The sequence below is a fragment of the Artemia franciscana genome, chromosome 13 (assembly GCF_032884065.1).
Source record: "Artemia franciscana chromosome 13, ASM3288406v1, whole genome shotgun sequence".
NCBI classification, from domain to species: Eukaryota; Metazoa; Arthropoda; class Branchiopoda; order Anostraca; family Artemiidae; genus Artemia; species Artemia franciscana.
The window spans coordinates 1,222,727-1,239,492 of record NC_088875.1 but is presented as its reverse complement, the minus strand read 5'-3'; the positions used below and the strand labels follow the sequence as shown (position 1 = coordinate 1,239,492).

The window sequence follows — 16,766 nt, the reverse complement described above, 5'->3', positions numbered from 1 at the left end:
GCATATCCCCCCCCCCTGAAAAACATTTCAAGGCACCAATTTTTAAAGCTCATTTGAAAGATTCTACCAATAAAATAATTATTCATAACAATAATAATAAGACACAAAATAATACCAATAATGTAGCCGTACAGCTTCTATTGTGATTACAACTGTGTTGTTACAATAAAAGATAATACGGATAATGTAGCAATACAACTATTTCTGACCATAATGATGCAATCACAATATAAAATCTTATCAATAAACCATACCAGTAATGTAGCCATACAACTATTTCGGCTATTTAACCAATTAAATAAAAAAAACAAGTTTTTTTAACTGAAAGTAAGGAGCAACAATAAAACTTACAACGAACAGAAATTACTTCGTCTATGAAAGGGGCTGCTTCCTCATCAACGCCCCGCTCTTTACGCTAAAGTTTGACTCTTTCTCTAAACTCTACTTTTTAAAACACTAAAAAACTTCAGCGTAAAGAGTGGGGCGTTGAGGAGGGAACAGCCCCTTTCAAGTACGGAGTAATTTTTGTTCGTTTTAAGTTTTAATGTAACTCCTTACTTTCATTTAAAAAACTTTTTTTTATTTAATTTCTGAACGTTTTTGAATTAATGCATGTTTTGATTTTGGCTCTCCGCACTTGAATAATTAAAACGAAATTTGCATATTATTTTTTTTTTGGCTAAATGGTTTTCTCATAGTTTTGATCAGCCCTATTTTGAGAAAAAAGAGTGGGGGAGTAGGCCTAGTTACCCTCCAAATTTTTGGTTACTTAAAAAGGCAACTAGAACTTCCAATTTTTACGAACGTTTTTATTAGTAAAAATATACGTAACTTACGAAATAACTTACGTAACGAACTTCTAAACTCGTATGTTTTTATTGCGTATATGAGGGGGTTCGCCCACTCGTCAATAGCCCGCTCTTTACACTAAAGCTTAAATTTTGTCCCAATTTCTTAAGAATGTCCCTTGAATCACAAAGGCCGTAGAATAAATAGTTGAAATTAATAAAATTACTTTATCGCAAAGAGCGAGGTTTTAAGAGGAGGTGAACCCCTCATACGCGTTATAATTTCTGTTCTTTTTAAGTTTTAATGCTGCTCCTTTCTTTCAGTTGAAGAAACTTTTTCATATTTATTTTTTCATTGCTCTTCAAAAAAATACTAAAAAATCCTGCGCCCCCTTCATGAAAATTTTCTTCCTCCATGGAAAGTTCCTCCACATAACCCCCTCCCCTCAACCCCTCCTCCCCCAACCAAAAAAAATCACCCTGAAAGTGTCTGTACACTTCCCAATAGCCATTACTATGTGTAAACACTGGGCAAAGTTTGTAACTTGCAGCCCCTCCCACGAAGACTGTGGGGGAGTAATTCGTCCCCGAAGACATAGTATTTAGGTTTTTTGACTATGCTGAATAAAATGGCTAACTCAGAATTTTGATCCGGTGACTTTGGGAAAAAATGAGCGTGGGAGGATGCCTAGGTGCCCTCCAATTTTTGTCACTTAAAAAGGGTACTAGAACTTTTAATTTCCATTAGAATGAGTCCTCTCGCGACATTCTAGGACCACTGGTTCGATACGATCACCTCTGGGGAAAAAACAACAACAAAAAAAACAAACAAATAAACACGCATCCTTGATTTGTCTTGTGGCAAAAAATACTCAATTCCACATTTTTGTAGATAGGACCTCGAAACGTCTACTGTATGGTTCTCTGATACGCTTAATCTGATGTTGTGATTTTTGTTAAGACTCTATGAATTTTAAGGGGTGTTTCCCCCTATTTTCTCAAATAAGGCAAATTTTCTCCGGCTCGCAACTTTTGATGGGTAAAACTAAACTTGATGAAACTTATATATTTAAAATCAGTATTAAAATGCGATTCTTTTGATGTAACTATTGGTATCAAAATTCCGGTTTTTGAGTTTTGGTATGAGCCGGGTCGCTCCTTACTACAGTTCGTTACCACGAACTGTTTGATAACTGTCACCAGCAAATAAAAAAAACTAAAACATACAAAAAATCTGCCAGTGTAAAACCATGTGATAGGCCTTCAAGGGTGCTAAACAATGTCACTCATATGAAGGTTAAATAAGAATTAAAAAAACAACAACATAAAAACAATTATTAACTGGCCTTCCTGGGGGTGTCTTTTTGTTTCTTATGATGTAAAAGTTAAACGTTTTTCTTTTTCTTCGTGATGATGGCTATTTATTTGTAGAGCTGAAATATTTGCAAGTTATATTTAATTAAATTTTGGTTGTCACTGTCTTGGTAAAAACGAAGTAATTTTTTCTTGGAAATAATTTGTTCAGGCATAATATGAAAGTAAGGGGGTCGTTGCAGTTACTTATTTTTATTTTCAGTTAAGTACAGGGTCGTACAGTACATGCTATATAAAATTTTTCAGTGGTGTTGATTGGTAACATCTCAGTTTTCTGCATGACTAGAAGTTAAAAAATTTGACGAAACATTTTTGTTCTTTATGTTTCAGTTCAGAACTATACAGAACGAAGCCTTGGTTAATCTAATTCTATAAAATTGTATCCTCTTTATGCACACCTTCCTTCTAAATGTATCTGTAAGGCCGCTGTTTGCATTATTTGGCACTCTTAAGATCTGTCGGGGGTATGTTTTCTAGGATTTTTGAACATTCGGATCAAAAGGCTCTCGCATATCTGATCCAGTGACCTATAAGGCCATCGAGTGCCTGGAGAAGGGGCACAAAGAGTGCAAGAGAGCAATACACGAGGGTTGTCCAAAAAGTAACCTTCGTTTGAAAATAAAAATCAAGCCACTTAAATTAAGCAATTTTATTATATACATTTCAAATTATGACATTTTTGTGTTTTCCACATTCTGGGTTGCCACCACGGTCAGTTCCTAAAGTACTACTATTGCCCAAATTTGCGTGCTGCATTGGGATTTTCGTCGCTACAATCAAAAACTTGATTGTAATAGTGCTAAAATAGCACTTTTTGCTAAAGGTGGCAACTCTGAGCACGTGCTACAGTGCTACACATAATGAAACAGTGCTAAAATAACACTTTTGTGCTACAGATGGCAACCCTGTCTACATTGTAACCCAAAAATTTGAAGCGCATATCATATCTTTTAACACTTTTTAAAATTCCCTCTATACAAATATGCCGCCTGGGAATTTAGCCAACTTATAACGGCATTTTTCTTCATTGTCAAAGCGCCGAATTGCAAGTCAATGTTTTATGTATGCGGAAAGATGACAGTCTGTAGGGGCTAAGTTGGGTCTGTGGGGGGAAATGATCAATAAAGTGGTTTGAAAGTGGCCAAAATATCATTTGTTCTTTGAGCTGTGTGAGGGCGAACGCTCACATGCAAAAACACAACATCACATGTGAGAAGACGACGCTTGTTTTGGATTGCCCTTCTTACTCTTTTCAACGTTTTACTGTAGGATTCATAATTAATAGTCGTACCACGCTCCATAAAATCAATGTGCAAGGTGCTCTTCTTGCCGTAAAAACCGTCCATAACTTTCCTCTCAGACAAAGTCTGTCGGCCTACTGCTCCTGTCTTCATCGTGAGTATTTGTTTTTCGTATTAAAAATCATAACCATTGACGGAGCACACTATCACTCATAATGCTAGGACCTTAAGCTTCAAACGATTCATGATGTATTACGGCTGATGAGCTATTCTTGTGTCAAAAGAAATATTATAACGCTGCGCAGGGTTTTCTACTCTGGCGCTTATGTTTTGGGGTTATGTCTAGCAAACGTGCAACAGTACAATGCTCCACTTTGCACAGCTAGAAGTGCACTGACTCCACGCGTAAACTGCTGCGTGAATGGCGCCTATCAACCCACTAAATCTTGCGCTACGCATGAACGGAGGATAATTTCTGGACGACCCTCGTGTATAAATGGGCCTTTAATAGTTCTTGCATTACAAATAATATTCTTCCAAAAATTTCACCTTTCTTTGTCATTTCAGAGCAAGCATTATAGCCAACGCGAGAATCGTCCAGCCATGGTACTATTCAGATTTCATATTCTATTTTTCTGCTACTGGTCGGGAACAGAAGAAACTGCTGAAAAAGCTGCATGATTTTACTCGTAAGATCATCGAGCAACGGCGAGAAGAATTTCAGAATAAGGAAGTTGATGCTGATGATGAAACTACTAGTAAGATTAAAAGTACTATCCAAAACTCAAAGTGCCGAAACGTTTTCAAGGTATTCTCTCTGAATAGCCCGGATTGATAACCAATAGTCGTTCATTTTTTTAACCCAATTTAAGGAGGAAAAAAAAATAGCTTATCCAGTTGAAACTAATAATATACTGAAGGCTATTTGGCAAAGTAGCACCTGAACTTTGTTGAATAGTACCAGTAAAATAGAAGCAGACTAAAAATAAGTATTGTCAAGTGATAGTGATCACATCGTTCTTATCTAGTTGACTTTTATGATAATATGGCTAAATAGGTTCTATCGCTGCATACATGCATGATTATTATCAGTCTGGGAGTGTCCAGATATTCGCTTTGTATGAAAAAGATTTTTTTTACGAAAAGCTGAATTGCTCGGTAAAATCATTTCGAGATTCGGTAAAACCTACCAGATTCTGATGCTGGTCCTTCAAACACCCCTTTATTCCCAGTTATAATTCACCGACCAATCAGCATAAGATATACACTATGATCTAACATTCAAAGGGCTGAAGCCTAAATAGAAGGCGAAATCTTTTTTTTATAAGCCCTTGTTTACAGCAAATTGTCATTAACACTTTCTTTATTCTTTATTACTCCTTTTAATGAAACATTTGGAACAACGAGTCGAGTTTCAAAATAAGAAATTTGATTCTGACAGATGGCTCTAACAGTATGATAGAAACGTTTGAATTTTTATTCAGATTAACGTATCCCAACTTATACATGTCAACTTACAACAAAACAGACTGAGGGATAGAACTCGATATGACTTCTTTATAAAAAAAAGAAATAACAACAAAATTGCGCCCTTCTTAAAAGAGATATAAAGGGGGGGGGGTACTTGAGTAAAAAGTAACTGGAGATAGGGATGGTAATCGCCAAATAACTCGTAATATATTAAAAAGCTCGCTACTGTAAGCTGAAAGAGCCATCTTTATCAAAATCTCTCTAAATGTAAGCAAGAATGGTGATTCACTTATTAATTAAGATAACTTGTATTTATTTGCAATGAGGGGAAGTTGATATTTAATACTAATCTCCCTCTCTCATTCTTAACAAACAGGGAAATGAACTGATTCTTAGCTATTGATAAACGACAATATTGATTTTCAGTAAAAAGCTGCAATTTTATGAATTTTCTGTTAATAATTATGTTGAATTTTTAGAAACCCCATGTCTAAATTAAAATGGAAAATTGGTTTTAGATCAAGAATACTAAGAAATAAAAATGAGGTTTTAGTTTCAGATTATTTTTCATCTTCCTAGGTTGAGCTAAAAATGATCTAAAATTGTTATTGATTAGAACCAAACAACCTGTAGTATTTGTAGATTTGAAGGGAAAAATAATTAATAGTTCTTTTTTTACGTATGCGAAGTATAAAGCTCTCATGATTTAGTATGGAAATGAAAACTTTAATCTATGCAAACAACCAAGATTCCTGAAGACTATTGCTCTAAAGTTTGCTAATCTGCACTTTAAAATCACAAGATTAAGTCTGTATATACCTGAATTTTAAATACACCTATTCCTTACATTTATACTAGGTGTAAAGGTTATACACACATATTGTGCTTTGTGTGTTAATCCTGTAAGAGAGAGAACTTTCCCCCTTCTTCCTTAAACATAATGTTGTCTTTTCTTCAGAATATTTGTTTCATCATGGACAGGTATGTGGAAAAACACAATAGTCAATTAACAATTAAGGATTTTTATAAGAGGGGTGAAGGTAATGTATTATAAGAGCTTTGAATTCAATACCAGTTTTTGGTTTAATTCAAAAAATTGGAAAGATTTCCTAGCTTAGAAAATCTTGACTGAAAGATTCTTTCCAAATAGCACTCTTTTTTACTTCGCTCGCCAAAAAAACAACAAAAAAAGAACTGTTACGTCGCTATTCTTTGAAATCTGAAAAGTCAGTCGGAAAAGTCCGAAAAAAATAAGGCTTCGGATCTCAAAATCCGAAACGCTATTGCTGTTTTGCTTTTCACGCTCTTTTTTATTCTTTTTTTCTTTTATTTTAAAGTATAATTTCACAAGTCACATATACACATTTCAGAAATCTTCCGTAAACATCCCATCACAATGAATGGAATCATTTAAAACAGTTCTATGCTTGAAAGCGGCATTTTCAAGTCATTCAGATCGGGTTCAGCAAATGATGAGTGATCACTAGCCAGTAACCCTTAATAATATTAATCTGTACTGAGAAGCTACCAAACCATATAAAAAAAAACAAGAAAAAAAGATGCGATAAACATTCTTAAAGGAAACAGCATTGAAAAATAAAAAGAGACAAAAAGTCGTAGCAGCTTTGACGAGATCTGATTAGTATTAGGCTTACGAGGAACAATAGAAGATATTACGAGTAATGTTTCCTCCTGGTATCGTATCATCCAGAGCTCCGGCCCTGGAAATTTCTATTTATGTATTTAATTTTTCATTTGTTTATTATTTTATTTATTTATGACCCATAAGAAGTACAAAAAATACAACCCGGTGTAGAGTAATGGAACAATAAAAAAAAACAAGATAAGAAAATAAACTTCCGACAAGTACAAAAAAAAGAACAGAAGAAAACTAACCCTTATCAAAATAAAAACACTCACGTAACCTCGTCCAAATTAAATGTAGGAGTCGACTTTTCCATCATAGCATCAATTCAAAACGTCTGAAAATTTCTAAGTGTGCCTCCAACATGAATAAATAATAAATAATTAAAATGTCTATAATTTTAAGTGTTTCTAGGACACATGTCCGAGGAATTGAGCAGTAGCTTGATAGACACTTAATACGCTGTATGTCTTGCGACAAAGGAAATCTAGGACCTGCTACTTCTTGTTTGGCAACAGATCGGAGCTAAAATGACCAAAAATATATTTTTGACTCAGTTATGTTTGGTAAATGCGTGGGCCATGATGTAACTCTTTTAGTAACAAATATTTCCAATTTTTCTGTAAACTAATGTTATATTATAATTAGTTAACCAAACTAATTAAAAAATTTAAAATTCCTGCAATATAGTGATATAAAACAATTTTTATGTAATATAATATAACTTAATGTTCAGTTTAATTAACAAATCTAGTAGCGTCATGTGGTATCAAAAAAAATTTTTTACAGTTGTTTTCTGCTTCTAGAGGGAAAATAAATAACTATATGAAGCAAATATTAAAAAAAAAATATTAACAAAATATATTAGAAAAATTTAAAAAAGCAAATATTAAAGATTGTTTGCTAAAATTTTGATTATTCACCATTGATGATGGAAAATTAAATTATTTGATCTTCTTATTTGTGTATTTTGTTTTTGTTTCCCTGTGTCTGGGATGGGCTCCCACGCCCCTCCTGTCCGATATTTATTTGTTTACTTATCCTTGTTACTTCTCTTTTATGAGTTTTTTCTATTTTGTTTGTCTTTTCCCGTATTAAATTCTGGAATCATTATTACGATGAGATAATGATGCTTTTTCTATGTTTTTGCACTGTCCCAGCCTTACGAGCCCTGCTCTCTGTTGGGGCATAATATTGTTTTTGTATTTTTTAAGTTGAATAAAGAAAAAGTTGAAAGTTTAAAATATGAGCACGTCTTTATAAATCTGGGCCCAGTTATGTTTGCTGAATCTGCCCTGTTGGGTCCAGGAGCAGCTTTCGCTTTGTTTCAAAATTTTCCTAAGTTTTTCAAAATCATCACTATTATAATTAGCTCATTAAACTAATTAAAAGTAGTTGAAAATACTGAAAATTCCTTTAATATGTAACTATAGCTTACTGAAATTAATATAATTGAAGAATAGTATGATTTGATATAATGTAATCATAATTTATCCTTATCTCTTATAGAATTTAGTCACAGTATAATGCTACTTGAAAATAATAAATATTAAAAATTATTGAAAAATCTTTCGAACTTGTGTTTTGTAAAAATTACGTTACTTACGTTAAAAAACAACTTATATTAAAGGGGTTTTAATGTGGTGGTTTATATTTCGGTATAGAAATTAATTTTTCTTTTTTTGTATTTTTTTGAAAGAAGTAGAAAATTAAATGTGCCACTTGTCTCTTTCTGTGGGGCAGAAATACGAGAACTAAAAACGAGCTTAAACTAGCTAGGCCTATACCTTCAAATCATAGAAATTTGGAGTTTAGTTGAAAGTCCTATCTTCTTTTGTCTCGACTTGAACCCTTCTGAAAATAAACCAATTTTTTGTTTTTGAAATTTCTTTCCTAGTTTGTAAAACAAAATTGAATGGTTCCGTCATTATCTATAAAAGCGTAAAAACACGCTGGTAATGGATTTTCAATTAAATTTTAATATAGTTAGTTGCAGTATACCCGAAAACAGCCTCAGGAATTAAAATTAGGTGACAAGTAAGTTACAAGTATATACAAGTGTTGGCCATTCGAATTAACAGGCGGTAGGTCTAGCTTTTGAAAAACGGCCGACCGGGTAAACTGTCTAGCACAGAGCATCAATCGTAAATCTGACACATATTCAAGGAAAATATCGAGGAGACAGGCAGGTCATCTCTTTCAACGGCAGGTCGTCTCTATTTTTTTCAAGGGCCGGACGGTATAATGCTTAGAGACTTCATAAAAAACACTTGAGTACCTAGAATAATTTGCATACTCGCTTTTGGACACCCTTGAGCTTAAAATAGTTAGGTGTGAGTTAGTTACGCGACATAGGGTAGTTGAAAGACGCAAATACTACCTTTTGTGTCCTTTTGACTAAAGTTGTCTTTTACCTTTAGCCTAAGTAAAGCAAACTAAAAAACAGTAGATACATAAGTCAGACCATAGTTAAATTTTTATTAGAATTTAATAAGTAGCTCTAAGATTTTAATGCCAAATCTTGTTCTCGCGACAGCAATGGTTTGGCTCCAAATTCTGTGTTGCTCAAATTTAAATGAGAAATATCAAATTTAATGGATACTAGCTGAGAAACGTAAAAACCCTCGAGCTTAAGATAGTTCGATGTGAATTGGTCTACACGAGATAAGGTAGTTGAAAGACACAAATAGTACCTATTGTGCCCTTTTGACTAATGTTGTCTTTTATCTTTAACCTATGTAAAGCAAACTGAAAAAAGTAGATAGATAAAACAGACAATAGTAGCATTTTTATTTATTTTTTAATAAGTATCTTTTTTAATTTTTAATGCTAGATCATGTTGGTTGTTTTTTTCAGAGAGCGATGGTTTGGCTCCAGATTTTGTGTTGCTCAAATTTATCCTGCTTTAAGTTTGGGTTGGGTATGTAACTTTTGCCTGGGTTGGTTTTTGTTGCGTTGAATGTCGCTTGAGCTGAATTCCAAGTCAGTGAGATTTTGCTGGGTCTAGTTTGGTACGAGTTCAGTTTATCTAGTTTGAACTTACATGCCCTTAGTTTCCAGGGTAAGACTTATCTTTTTTTTTTAAAAAAAACTTTTAAATAATACATTTTTGTTTAATTTTCACACTAGAATTCATGCTAAGGCTAGAAAATCTTTCCCTTGAAAATTCCGTTATTGAAAGTGATAGGTGCCCATTATCGAAACTGGGTTAAAGAAACAAGGGCACTTTGTAATCCTGTATAATATGTTTTACTTGCGTTAAGAATATCTGTGTAATACTATTCTTTGGATTTATAACCGCTTTCAATTTTTAATTGTTTTAATTAAATTGTAATTACTCATTTTAATTAATTGTAATTACTTAGTAAATTTGCGCAATTATTATGCTCTACTAACGCCGTTTTGAACACAATTGAATAATTGTAATTATTGTTACTGGGTTCCACTGCTGAATGTCTTGTTCTCTGAACTTGTCAGTCTAGCGCAATCGTTGGGTGCCTGCGCCTAGTATAAGATTATTGGGTTTTGTTAATACAGATAGTAAATGTTTCATAGCGAATTTCAGTTATTGCTAAGCCTAGCATGCAGTTGTATTTAAATGTCAACTCTATAGCGACGAACGGACAAAAGTTTTTTTTTTCAATTACGTCTCATAGTTCCAGGAAAATATCTAGTTTTAGTAATGTAAATTTTGAAAATGCATTTTGAATTAGTATGGAAACCCAGATAGGCAAATGCTTGATATTTATTATATAAGTAAAGCTTACTTCAGCATACCCTGATATTTTGACATCTCTTATAGGTGCTGATATATGACATGATTTATAGGTAAAACATTGTTGCAATGGAGGTAAAAGTGAAAGTTACAATTGTAAAGGTAAAAGTTGATGTGTTTCGAGAACGCAAAACAAATTTTAATACCCCGAACATTTTTTTTCTTCCCTGGGAAATCCGTCTTTTTGTCCCCCAACCCCATACACACATATGAAATAGCGAAACAAGATAAAAATAAGTAAAAAAAAATTTCAGGTCGGAAGCCTGTATTTCTAGATTTATTGCTATCGAAAGATTTGGAGCTTAGTGACTCAGATATTCAAGAGGAGGTTGACACTTTCATGTTTGAAGGTCACGATACAACCGGTGCTGGCATTGCTTGGTGTCTTTATGAGCTAGGAAGGCATCCTGAAATTCAGGCAAGTATGCATTTGAGCTAATTACAAGGCTAAATTTCTAAATTTTCAAGTGGAGAATTTCAAGCTAAATTTAGATGCTAAAAATAAGCGCCTATTCTCTGCCCAAATATTTTTAAGATTAAGGTCGATCTAGTTTAATCTTACAGACTGAAAATCATCTCATATTTTAACTTTGACTGCGGTGTAACATGCCTATCTTTTTTTTAAACTGTTGTACGTGGAATGGACAGAGAGTGTTGGTCAACCCACTTTGTCCTTCAGTCATATGGCTTAAAAAAATCTTACAGTATTTTCATTCAAACATGGAAAAGCATGCCTGTCTATTGGCTAAAAAACTGTCGGGGATATTGGGGGGCCTTTGACCCTGTTTAATTTTTTTACCATAATGATTCAAGATCCTTGTGTCATTTCACTTCAAGCAATTGTATAATGTGCCCACCCTTCTGCGAGAAAATTGGTGGTGAGAATGGTGGGAGGAATATTAGATGAGCCATCGGACCATTTTATGGTTCCGATATTATGGGTAAATGACATTAAAAAAGAGCAATGGCAAAAGAGGAGTAGGGGTTGTTGAAGTGTTCACAACCCTAAACTTGCCTCCTATCTTGCTAACTTTGAAATCCTGGTATGATTCTTGTTCAAAATAGGCGCTGCTTGCCCGCCTGTTGGAGCCTTTTTGGAGGGGTACAACCCCACCTTGGTCCTCCAGTCATGCAAATTGGAAATCCATCTATGATGCTGTTGAAACTTACCTTTGTGCTTAAACTTAGCTACTTTGGCTCTCTTGTTATACGAATTGACTTTCTTGGCATAATTCCAGTCCATACAAATTTTTTTTAAAAAGCAAGTAGCAGGATGGGAACGGGGAGGTGCCACTGAACCATGTTGTCTCTTTAACCACACAAATTGAAAATCCTAACAGGATTCTGGTTTAGAAATATGGAATACGGTTACCTTTTTGCAAAAAAGTTGGAATGGAAGGGGTAGAGGAGGGGGCTACCGGATGAAAAGGTCTGGGGCCCACTGTTTGCCATTAAATTTGATTTTGAATGAATCAGGTCTTTTCTTGTTTTTGAGAAGAGTCATTATCTAATTTTCTTTCGATCTTTACAAGAATTAAGTCGCCAGAACCTCGAAATTTCTGTAGGCCAAGTTTCTAACGGCGTTACTTAGAAAGGAACAAAGCATAAACTCTAATTTCTTAGCAATGAGAGAACTTTTAAAGTTTAAGAGGCACATCTAATACCATTTCTTTAGCGCAATCCCAAGTGCAAAAAACCAAATGATAAACTCAGCTGAAATCACGAACAGAAATAGGTAGAAACAATAGATTTTTGGCCCCAGGCAAGAGTTCTACAAAGCTTTCCAAAATGCAAGTCATATTCATCAATATGGCCTAAGGTCCACACTTTCCGTAAAAACCGCAGAGGTTAGATCCTTACCACTTTCTAGGAATAAGCTGAAATCAGGGTGCTAAAAAAAAAAAAAAAAAAAAAAAAAAAAAAAAAAAAAAAAGACGAAACCAAAGTGTTGCTTTCTTAACACAATTTAGGGATCCAAATATGGAATATTTTTCAATGGGTCTGAAAATGCTGCAATATACTTTGCAAGCCATACCTACTTATGACTTTTCTGAGCTGTTTATTTCCTTTTGGTGTTTTAAAAAACAAATACAAAGTAGAAACAATAGGGAAAATCTTTTCAAGACAGTGGAAATCAGTCCTGTAAATATTTCGGCCCTATGTCCAAGGGCCGTCTTCAGTACAATACGAGAACGAGAGAGAAAATATGTATATATAATAAACTTACATTAAATTGTGAAAACTAATAATTATTTTTTAAAACAGCCTTAGCATCCTTACTTCAACGAAGTTCAACCAGGACTGCCAAAAAAATGAAGTGAGAATATAAATTCATTCAAACTAAAGAGAACAAAGTGATTAAATGCAATTTCTCAGAGCCAACCTTGCTTTTTTAGAAGCCTGTCACAAAGGCCTTTTCGTAGCTGGCTCAATACTATTATAAATCGGTTTAGTAAAATATTTTGTTAGATCATTTTTAATTAAATTTGAGTATAAAGAATTTAGTGAGTGTTCCCCTAAGTCCCTGTTCAAAGAAATATTATTATTTATTTTGAGACTAATTTCGATTGATTCCCGAACCACCTGTTTTATCCCCAAATCATTACTGATGAGTGATGATTAGTTTTAATTCTCACAGTTTAATATAAGTTTATTTATATATACATATTTTCTCTCTCGTTCTCGTATTGGGCTGAAGACGGCCCTTGGACATAGGGCCGAAATATTCACAGAACTGATTTCCACTGTCTTGAAAAGATTTTCCCTATTGTTTCTACTTTGTATTTGTTTCTTAAAACACCAAAAGGAAATAAACAGCTCAGAAAAGTCATAAGTAGGAATGGCTTGCAAAGTATATTGCAGCATTTTCAGACCCATTGAAAAATATTCCATATTTGGATCCCTAAATTGTGTTGCGAGAGCAACACTTTGGTTTAGTCGTTTGTTTTTTTTTGTTTTTTTTTCTTAGGACCCTGATTTCAGCTTATTCCTATAAAGTGGTAAGGGTCTAACCTCTGCGGTTTTTACGGAAAGTGTGGACCTTAGGCCATATTGATGAATATGACTTTGCATTTTGGAAAGCTTTGTAGAAATCTTGCCTGGGGCCAAAAATCTATTGTTTCTACCTATTTCAGTTCGTGATTTCAGCTGAGTTTATCATTTGTTTTTTTGCACTTGGGATTGCGCTAAAGAAATGGTATTAGATGTGCCTCTTAAGCTTTAAAAGTTCTCTAATTGCTAAGAAATTAGAGTTTATCCTTTGTTCCTTTCTAAGTAATGACGTTAGAAACTTGGCCTACGGCAAAAAAAGTTAACTTTTGAACTAAGACAGATCGATTTTTTTCGAAGGCAGTCGATAGCTCTTGATGAGCTGATCAAAGTCTATGTCATCCATTTTTTGGCAGAATAATTCCTTCATTAGATATACCAGTTTGAAAGTTTAAAGGGGTTGACAACTTCAGTAGTAAGGTACACACTGAAACTAAAAATAAGCTGATAAAGATATCAGATATGCCTCTTAAACTTCAAAAGTTCTCTCATTGCTAAACAAATTAGAGTTTATCCTTTGCTCCTTTCTGATGACGTTAGAAATTTGGCCTACGGCAAAAAATTCAACTTTTGAACTAAGACAGATAGATTTTTTTTCGACGGCAGTCGATAGCTCTTTATAAGTTGATCAAAGTAAATTTCATCCATTTTTTGGTACAAAAATTCCTTCATGAGATATACCAGTTTGAAAGTTTAAAGGGTTGACGACTTCAGTAGTAAGGTACAGACTAAAACTAAAAATAGGCTGATAAAGAAATGGTATCAGATATGCCTCTTAAACTTTAAAAGTTCTCTCATTGCTAAAGAAATTAGAGTTTATCCTTTGCTCCTTTCTAAATGATGACGTTAGAAACTTGGCCTACGGCAAAAAAGTCACCTTTTGAACTAAGACAGATAGATTTTTTTACGACGGCAGTCGTTAGCTCTTGATAAGCTGATCAAAGTATATGTCATCTATTTTTTGGTACAAAAATTCCTTCATGAGATATACCAGTTTGAAAGTTTAAAGGGGTTGACAACTTCAGTTGTAAGGTACACACTGAAACCAAAAATAGGCCGATACAAATTGTGAGACATATAGGGGAGTTTTAAGCAACAGTCGGCTGTTAGCTCATAATCATCTTCGGCAATGAGGGATTCGCAACTTTTGCTAGTTGTTGTACCTATTATTTGTTTCCAGTGTATTTGATGGTAAGACCAATTTAGCTCCAGTGGTAAGACATGTAGGGGACTTGTAAGTAACAATCGGCTGTTAGGCTACAATCATCTTCAGTGATACGGGTTTCGCAACTTTTGCTAGTTGCGAGGAGGGGTTTGCAACTTTTGCGAGTTGGTGTACCTAGCATTTATTTTAAGATCCTTACAGATTAACAACTTCAGCGTTTAATTGAAGCGAGGAAACAAAACCAAAGTGCTGCTCTCGCAACACTTTACTCGGTGAAGCCGAACAAAGGTTGCCGAAATACCTCACGTTGCCTATGCAACGTAGATCTAATTTTAGTCTTGATTGCCATGGAATCTGTAATATGGGTTCCAAGACCTAATTCTTTATTTTCTTTTTCTAAGAAAATATTTTGGAACGAAGAACTAGCATTTTTAGCTAGTTTAGATTCTTAGCAACTTCAGTTCAAGACTGAAATTGACACCGTTCAAGGAAACAAAAGCTTGGTGGAGCAACTTCAGGCTGTTCTTTCTGATACAGATTATAAAACTTTATTTAGTTCACACGGTGTTGGCTCTGGCTAAAGGACAAGTGAAAGCCCCCCTTTTTGGCCCAGTCAAGAGTCATACGCAGCTCTCCAAAATGAAATATAATATTCATTAATCCGGACAGAAGTCTATACTTACCTTGAAAATCGTGGTGGTTATGTATGCGATGAAAAAACGAAGACCCGAAGAAAGATGATTGAGAAACTAAAAAAAAACGAGGGTGATTCCCTCCTTCCTTGTTTCGGGTGAAAAAAAATGAGGGTCGTAGTGTTCTTTTTATTTGGGGTAGCTTCGAAAGGCTTGTTTCTTTTTTGCTTATGCATTGTGGATGGCTCGGCAGAAGTCTTTGCCAAAATATCAGCTTTGTCTTTACATTTTATTCACTAGATATAAATCACCCTCGTTTGATTTTTTGTTTTTTGATTATTATTTTTTTTATTATTCGTTTTTCATTGTATATTATTTGTAGCCAGTGTGGTCGCTGCACGTGGTTATAGTGATTAGACCCTTACCAATTTTTAGTACCTGAATCAAATAAAGGTTGAAGTTGGATTAACTCATAATCTTAAACTTAATAAAAATTGTAAGAAGTGTTGGAAATCCGAATCTTACTCACTGTATTTGCACATTTTAAAGTAATGGACGATTAACTTTTTCTCACTAACGCCAAAGTAAAGCTTACAATTTCCCTCATGAACCATCAACCACCCCGTCTCAAAAACAAATTTTTGTAGGACGAAACTTTGTTTAGAGGTTGTTTTGGAACAATCTTAGGGGAAATATCCCTCTACCCCTGTTTGGAAATTCGCCCACTGCCGTTTTCTTCAATCCTCAAAATGTGTTCTAACCTTGAAAAGTTAATGTTGTTTTTACTTCTACCGTTATTTGCTCTATACTTAATCGTTCAGTCGGTTTTAGGAGAAGGCTTTTGAAGAAATGCAGTCTGTTTTGGCCAAATATGATGGAAAGATTGATTCAAGAAGCCTAAGTGAAATGAAATATTTGGAGGCTTGTATTAAGGAGACACAGAGGATCCGCCCTAGTGTACCAGTGGTTTTCAGAGAAGCGACAGAAGACTTTCAGTCGGGTAAATAATTCCTTCTTCTTTTCATTTAGGAAACAGAATCCACTTTTGTACATCATCCTCAAATAGTTTGTATATCATCATCAAATTCAACATGTTATTTTATCTATGTTCAATTAATTTGTATCGAATTTTAATTGTAAAAAAAAACGTCGAAATTTTCTTCGTAGTCATCTATCCATTAAAGGAGCAATAATTGTAATCTGTATAATTTATATGTATATATATATTGTGGTTGCAGCGGTAGCTACAACCTAGTAAAGGACCATACCACGGACAATAGTAACAAAAAAAGTCGCCTGAAACCCCCCAAAATCGGCGTTTGGAAAAACATATTTCACGTGAATGATGTCCGTTCGTATGTATTTTAATAGCAACATCATTTGTTCCCAGGGGTGATTGAATCGTTTTTGGCATCCATTTTCTGAAAATTCGCTCAATGAAACTTTCTGGCCATAAAAAACGATGTAGATAGGTCATGAGTTTCGGGAAATTCGTTTAGTCTCAATTTTAAAAAATATTTTTCTCCAAATGATGTCACATTTATATTCGTTTTAAGAGTAACTTACATCGATTTCTTCCTGCAGTGGTCGTATAGTTTTTGATATCTATTAATATATTGACCTTAGCA

The 16,766-nt window shown here is 34.2% G+C and overlaps 2 protein-coding genes across 6 annotated transcripts in view; one reads left to right on the top strand and one right to left on the bottom strand.

Moving 5' to 3' along the window:
• LOC136034364 (cytochrome P450 4C1-like) overlaps nucleotides 1-12,539 on the bottom strand; it is a 290,741-nt gene extending 278,202 nt beyond the window's left edge. Inside the window, exon 1 of the mRNA XM_065715508.1 lies at nucleotides 12,521-12,539. The gene's annotated coding sequence lies outside the window, so the exon portion shown is untranslated. The remainder of the gene's footprint in view (nucleotides 1-12,520) is intronic.
• The window catches only part of LOC136034363 (cytochrome P450 4C1-like), a 171,561-nt gene that overhangs the window by 146,579 nt on the left and 8,216 nt on the right, over nucleotides 1-16,766 (top strand). For all 5 annotated transcript variants that reach the window (XM_065715504.1, XM_065715501.1, XM_065715502.1 and 2 more), the window contains 3 exons: nucleotides 3,971-4,161; nucleotides 10,548-10,711; nucleotides 15,970-16,138. In XM_065715504.1, the coding sequence (XP_065571576.1) occupies nucleotides 3,971-4,161; nucleotides 10,548-10,711; nucleotides 15,970-16,138 (524 nt within the window). The remainder of the gene's footprint in view (nucleotides 1-3,970; nucleotides 4,162-10,547; nucleotides 10,712-15,969; nucleotides 16,139-16,766) is intronic.